The sequence below is a fragment of the Rhinopithecus bieti genome, unplaced genomic scaffold (assembly GCF_001698545.2).
Source record: "Rhinopithecus bieti isolate Rb0 unplaced genomic scaffold, ASM169854v2 scaffold_34281, whole genome shotgun sequence".
Classification (NCBI taxonomy): domain Eukaryota; kingdom Metazoa; phylum Chordata; class Mammalia; order Primates; family Cercopithecidae; genus Rhinopithecus; species Rhinopithecus bieti.
The window spans coordinates 574,876-582,443 of NW_016814762.1; the positions used below are offsets into that span (position 1 = coordinate 574,876).

The 7,568-nt window shown below is 41.0% G+C and overlaps 1 protein-coding gene across 1 annotated transcript in view; it reads right to left on the reverse strand.

Moving 5' to 3' along the window:
• Positions 1-7,568, reverse strand: part of NFATC3 (nuclear factor of activated T cells 3) — a 160,956-nt gene that overhangs the window by 60,179 nt on the left and 93,209 nt on the right. The window contains exon 5 of the mRNA XM_017852188.1: positions 3,067-3,239. Within this exon, the coding sequence (XP_017707677.1) occupies positions 3,067-3,239 (173 nt within the window). The remainder of the gene's footprint in view (positions 1-3,066; positions 3,240-7,568) is intronic.

Sequence of the window (7,568 nt, forward strand, 5' to 3'; positions counted from 1 at the left end):
TTTTTTTTGAGATGGAATCTCATTCCGTTGCCAGGGTGGAGTACAATGGCATGATCTCAGCTCATAGCAACCTCTGCCTCCCAGGTTCAAGCGATTCCTCTGCCTCAGCCTCCCGAGTAGCTGGGACTACAGGCACATGTCACCATGCCCATTTAATTTTTGCATTTTTAGTAGAGACGGGGTTTCACCGTGTTGGCCAGGATGGTCGTGATCTCTTGACCTTGTGATCTGCCCAACTTGGCCTCCCAAAGTGCTGGGACCATGCCCAGCCCCATTTTGCATTTTCTATATTCTCAATAATCACATGCTAATCTTATTTTTATTTTTTATTATTTATTTTTGAGATGGAGTCTCACCCTGTTGCCCAGGCTGGAGTGCAGTGGTGCTCCTAGAATTTCTCTACATCCCACTTTTCTCCCCACTCCATCCATTTCCTTTCTTGTTTTTTGAGATGGAGTTTCGCTCTTGTTGCCCAATCTGGAGTGCAATGGCGTGATCTCGGCTCACTGCAACCTCTGCCTCCTGGGTTCAAGCGATTCTCCTCCCTCAGCCTCTGGAGTAGCTGGGATTACAGGCGTGTGCCACCATGCCCAGCTAATTTTGTATTTTAGTAGAGATGGGGTTTCACCATGTTGGCCAGGCTGGTCTTGAACTCCTGACCTCAGGTGATCCACCCGCCTTGGCCTCCCAAAGTACTGGGACTACAGTCATGAACCACAGCGACTGGCCAATTTTATTTTTAAAAAAAGAAAAAAAAAGAATCGTTTTAGCATAACTTCATCTTAAACACTCAAACTACTCTATGAACTTAATTTAAATTACTTTGCCAGCCCGGCATGGTGGCTCACACCTGTAATTCCAGCACTTTGAGAGGCCAAGGTGGGCAGATTACTTAAGTCCAGGAGTTCAAGATCAACCTGGGCAACATGGGGAAAAGTCAAAAATTAGTTCTACAGCTAATTCACCACAGATTTACTCAGTGATTCCCACAGTCATCTGGCAAATGATAAAGTATCACTCCAATTCAGCAAACAGCAAAAGAAGGCATGAAAGATTTTATAGCAGATGTGGCCCCAAATTAAGAATACAGGGCTAGGTCTGGTGGCTCACGCCTGTAATCTCAGCACTTTGGGAGGGCAAGGTGGGCAAATCACGAAGTCAGGAGTTCAAGACCAGCCTGGCCAACATGGTGAAACCCCATCTCTACTAAAAATACAAAAATTAGCTGAGCGTGGTGGCACATGCATGTAATCCCAACTACTCAGGAGACTGAGGCAGGAGAATCGCTTGAACACGGGAGGTAGAGGTTGCAGTGAGCCGAGATCGTGCCACTGCACTCAAGCCTAGGTGAAAGAGTGAGGCTCTGTCTAAAACTAGTAACAATAATATAAGAATACAAGCTGGGTGCAGTGGCTCATACCTGTAATCCCAGAACTTTGGGAGGCTGAGGTGGGCAGATTACTTCAGGTCATAAGCTCAAGACCAGCCTGGCCAACATGGTGAAACCCTATCTCTACTAAAAACACAAAAATTTGCCGGGTATGGTGGCATGCCCCTGTAGTCCCAGCTACTCAGGAGGCTGAGGCGGGAGAAACGCTTGAACCCTGGAGGTAGAGGATGCAGCGAGCGGAGATTGCGCCACCACATTCCAGGCTGGGCAAGACAGTGAGACTCCATCTCAAAAAACACCCAACCCCCTCACCCCAAATAAAAGAATACATGTGTTTGGCCAAGCGCAGCGGCTCATGCATGTAATCCCTGCACATTGGGAGGCCGAGGCAGGTGGACCACCTGAGGTCAGGATTTCCAGACCAGCCTGGCCAATGTGACGAAACTCTGTCTCTACTAAAAATACAAAAACTTAGCCAGATGTGGTGGTGGGTGCCTGTAATCCTAGCTACTTGGGAGGCTGGGGCAGGAGAATTGCTTGAACCTAGGAGGTGGAGGTTGCAGTGAGCCGAGATTACACCACTGCACTCCAATCAGGGCAAGAAGAGCAAAACTCCGTGTTTTCTAGGTAGCACAGCTCTATCACCAAAAAGCAAATAACCTTGAATGAGTACTAGAGATACTTGTGCCTGTTTCCTCCTATGCAAATAAAACAGGAATCAGAATATTCTAAATTATGTCCTAAAGATCTAAGTACTAGTCTCTATATTTCAAGTCATACTAGCTAACCTGCCCAAGGTCCACAGTTCCCCAGGATTGAGTACATGTCAGGTTCCAGGGTCTTTTCTTTTATCTGGCTTTTGTATATGTCAGGAAAAAACATTCACTATCTCTCTTTTTTTTTTTTTTTTTTGAGACTGAGTCTCGCTCTGTCGCCCGGGCTGGAGTGCAGTGGCTGGATCTCAGCTCACTGCAAGCTCCGCCTCCCGGGTTTACGCCATTCTCCTGCCTCAGCCTCCCGAGTAACTGGGACTACAGGCGCCCGCCACCTCGCCCGGCTAGTTTTTTTGTATTTTTTTTAGTGGAGACGGGATTTCACCATGTTAGCCAGGATGGTCTCAATCTCCTGACCTCGTGATCCGCCCGTCTCGGCCTCCCAAAGTGCTGGGATTACAGGCTTGAGCCACCGCGCCCGGCCAACATTCACTATCTCAATCGGATGTTGTAAATAATTTGAATAAAAGCTCTGTTAAGTCTTATACAGCCAAAGTGTCAGCTTACAGAGGTTAAGCACCTCCTAGCATGAAGGCTGACATTTTAATGAAATGAAGATGACCAAGTGATACTTAAAGCATCTGAATCACAGCTTCATGATTTGATCCTCAGATGGCATCAAGCCCCCATTCTCATTTACAGATAAGAAAACTGTGGCCAACAGAGTTTGTCTATAGTTCACAGAGCTACCTAGTCAAACTATCATGAGAAACCATTTTCTAATTCCAAGATCAGTACTCTTCCACCCAAATATGTTAGCTCATTTCCACATGAGAAAATCAAACCAGCAACCCAGACTGTATGCCTCAGCTTACACTTCAGATGCATACATTACATTGTAAGTAAAACACAAAATAAGCTATTATAAATAAGATCTTAAAACACCATCACAAGCTCACTTACAGCACTCAACGGGTATAGAGGCTATCTGCAGAGAAAGCACTTTTCCATTGGGCTGTGGGATGTGTACACGAAACACAAGTCGTACTCTAGTATTCTTTCTGCCAATATCAGTTTCTCCTTTTCGAAGTTCTATATCTGAATTGCGGAGTTTCAAAATACCTGCACAATCAATACTAAAGAGAAAAATATAAAAATTTAATTTGTTTATTGATAATTGTGGTTATAAACAACTCAACTACACAGAAATTGTTAATTTGTCAGAAAACAACTACCCAAAATTAGGTCAAAACAGAAAGATATGTATGATTGCTATTCTCTGCTAAACTGAAGTTTAGGCATTAAAAATATTTTTGTATGACAAAATTGCAAAACTAAGTACAGTAGATTGCCAAGTTAGTAATTTCTCTTCATTCCTGTACTTGCATGCCTATCCTCCTGCCATTAAGACGTACAGTATCTATGCCTGCTCTCCTTGAGAATTGGCCCATGACTTGCTTTGACAAATGGAGGGTGGCCAAGTGACAGTATGCAAGTTATGAGCCTAGCACTGAAGAATGCTGGTAACTTCCACTTTTGCTATCTTGGAGTCCTGAGTAAGAAGTCCAACTAGCATGGTGCAGAGAAAGGCCCAGACAATCCCTAACCACTCCAGCCACCCTAGCCATTTTGGATGTTAAAACTCAGCTGAGCGCCCACTGAATCCAGGTACTTAAGAGACCCCAGCTGGCACCATATGAATGGACCAGCTGAGCTCAGTCAACCCAAAGAATCATGCAAAATAACAGAGTGATCACTATTAAGCCATTAAATTTTCAGAGTGTTAGAACTAAACAGCTGAAATAAAGACTCTTTAATTCTATACATGTAACTAGGTCAGAAGAACAAATAATTCATTAACAGCATATTTAGACTTTTATAGTGATGTATTTATTAATAAAAACAATCCATCAGGCTAAAATTCTTGAATTTTTAAGGAATGCACATATAAGATGAAGGTTCTGCATTTAAGGTATAACGTTTCATCATCTGCTAACTTTATTATTAAGTATGACTGTTTAACACACGATTGTGGCAGGAAACAACAGAAGCTACAAAATACCTTTGTTACTCACATATTGGAAGAATAAAGCAAACGGATAACTAATTATGATCAAATATACTAGTTAACCTTGCTAACAAGGCATTCCTTGTTATCTGTCCTCTTATTGGATCTATCAACAGTTCCAACCCCAATGCTTATTGCACAGAGGTTGCAGAAGTCACTTTGAAGGACAATATATTACAGAACTAGGATACCAAGACAAGAACTGGCCGGGTGCACTGGCTCATACCTGTAATCCCAGAACTTTGGGAGGCTCAGGTGGGCAGATTACTTCAGGTCATAAATTCAAGACCAGCGTGACCAACATGGTGAAACCCTGTCTCTACTAAAATACAAAAATTAGCCAGGCATGGTGGTGTGTGCCTGTAGTCCCACCTACTTGGGAGGCTGAGGCAGGAAAACTGCTTGAGCCCAGGAGGCAGAGGTTGCAGTGAGCCGAGATCATGCCATTGCTCTCCAGCCTGGGCGACAGAGCGAGACTCCATCCTCACAAAAAAAAAAAAAAAAAAAAAAAAAAAAAAAAACAACCAGTAAAGCAGAAGAAGAATCCCAAAAGGAATTAAACCACTCCAAATTTTTCATCTTCAGAAAGACACAGAAGACATTTTTTAAATGCAACAATTTTGAAAACTAAAAAAGCATTTGCCATTTATAGATAACAAATTATATAATTGATATTGAACAACTGCACTGTAGCTCAAAGCAGTATTGATCAAGTTATATCAAATTAGTGATTATTCATGCTAACATGTCAACATGGGTCTTCAGGGAAAATAGCAGAGATCATCTGTGTTATTAAGTATTGAGCAAAGGCATTCTAGCAGTAAGCTAAGTTTCTAATAGATGTGAAACAACAGTACCAGAAAGTACATCTGAAAACTCTCAAATGCAAAAAACAAAAAAGCAAGCAAAACAAAACAAGAAAAAAACTCTCATGTAGCAATGAAAATAAGTATTAAATTATCTTTAAAACTACATTGATTTATTTATTTAATGTATTTATTTATGTTTTGAGACGGAGTCTTGCTCTGTTGCCAGGCTGGAGTGCAGTGGCGCCATCTCGGCTCACTGCAACCTCCGCCTCCCAGGTTCAAGGGATTCTCCTGCCTCAGCCTCCCAAGTAGCTGGGATTACAGCCACGCACCACCATGCCCAGCTAATTTTTTTGTATTCTCAGTAGAGACGGGTTTCACCATGTTGTCCAGGATGGTCTCGATCTCCTGACCTTGTGATCCGCCCACCTCAGCCTCCCAAAGTGCTGGGATTACAGGCATGAGCCATCAAGCCATTTTAAATCAAGGTGTAGCACTGCTACATTGATATTAATCCAATGTTAAAAAACAGAGGAGTTGCAAATTGCTAAGGCAATAAATACTGGCATCCTATATTTAAAGCATCTTGTAGGGTAGGCTTATGGGTTAGTGTAATGGTCTTAAAAAAGAGATTAGGCTTGAAATAACCAAGCCTGTGGCTTAGTAGGCAAAACCAAGGGAATATCTACCAATTTTTCCACACCTTATTGCCTTAAAAGAACAGTAAAGACAATACATACTTAAGGCTCACTTACGCATAAATTATTTTGAACCATGGTCTTATCTGTCACCTGGGAACTTTAAACCCGCCATTATCTGAAACTATTATTATATTTAACCACTGTACTGAATAATATAGTTACATTCAACAAGCTACTAGGATACTAGTTTATCCTTACAATTAGCTACTGAGTAAATAGGCTCATTCATCATTAGCTACCCTGTTACCTACAGTACCTAAAAAAGGTTTTTTATGTTTGTTTAGTAACATCCTAGTTGCCCCTTATTTAATCCTCTCTCCAATATACATAATGCTTGGGTCCTATAGAACTCCTGTTCCACAATCTACCAGTACAGAGCAGACAGAATGGTCAAGAAGTTTCAGGTATGTGTGTGGTAGGGTTGCAGGTGGAGGACTAGCTGTATGTTACTAGTCATAGTGGTATTTCTGCAGCCTGGTCCTTTCTGGTCTAATACACACAGACAGTATATGCCAGATCTGGCTGAGGAAGGGACATAAATTATGACTATTACCCTTGTTCCATGCGCTAGTAAATGGAAGATGATGGAGGACAGGTAAATGTAGATCCTACTGCTCCAATTCTTTCATATTATTTGGGATATGAGCCTTTCCCAATTTCTTGATAATTTTTCATAGAAATTAATGTACTCTTTTTTATTGGTTTATATATTATTTTCAGAAAGGATATGAGGCATTTTACAATATAGATACAAATAAAGCCAAGAAAAAATAAATAGAAAAAATTTTAAAACACAATAGGAAGTAAACTCCAAGTCTAGAGTTGAAGAAATTACTATTATTACTGTAAATGAGCTTGACTATGAAGTTCCTGGAAGCCAAGGCAAAAAGTAAATGTGATAAAGTTGTTATAGGCCGCTTGTTGTATGATAAAGCAAAATCTACCACACCAACAGGAAACACTAACTTTTTTCCTTTAAGTTGAAAGGACTGTGTTTGTGTGTGCATGCACACATGCATGCAATAGTGACCAACTTAAGAGAAACTGTCTTTAATAGTGGTGTTTCAGATTATGAAGTATGTTTATGGCTATTTCTCATACTGTCCCTCAAGTCAAGAAACAGAATAAACTTGTAATTTTTCTATTTAACTTGATTCGAATATCGTGCTTTGAATATCCAGAGGAATGAATGCAAACATGGCCTGCAAACTATAGTCTAGGGATCAATTTCTTGAGTTTTTGGAAAAAGATAGTTCAAAGGTGATTTTTAAACGTCCCTCTACAACTGACTAATCACATATCACATGCTTCTGATGCTATATAAAAAAGTAAGATGCCAGAATAAAAGGGAAGAAGGCTACTTGTACTCTCTCTTTTTTATTTATTTATTTATTTATTTTTTATTATACTTTAAGTTGCAGGGTACATGTGCATAACGTGCAGGTTTGTTACATATGTATACTTGTGCCATGTTGGTGTGCTGCACCCATCAACTCGTCAGCACCCATCAATTCATCACTTATATCATGTATAACTCCCAATGCAATCCCTCCTCCCCGCCCCATGATAGGCCCCAGTGTGTGATGCTCCCCTTCCCAAGTCCAAGTGATCTCATTGTTCAGTTCCCACTTATGAGTGAGAACATGTGGTGTCTGGTTTTCTGTTCTTGTGATAGTTTGCTAAGAATGATGGTTTCCAGCTGCATCCACGTCCCTACAAAGGACGCAAACTCATTCTTTTTTATGGCTGCATAGTATTCCATGGTGTATATGTGCCACATTTTCTTAATCCAGTCTGTCACAGATGGACATTTGGGTTGATTCCAAGTCTTTGCTATTGTGAATAGTGCCACAATAAACATACGTGTGCATGTGTCTTTGACTTCAA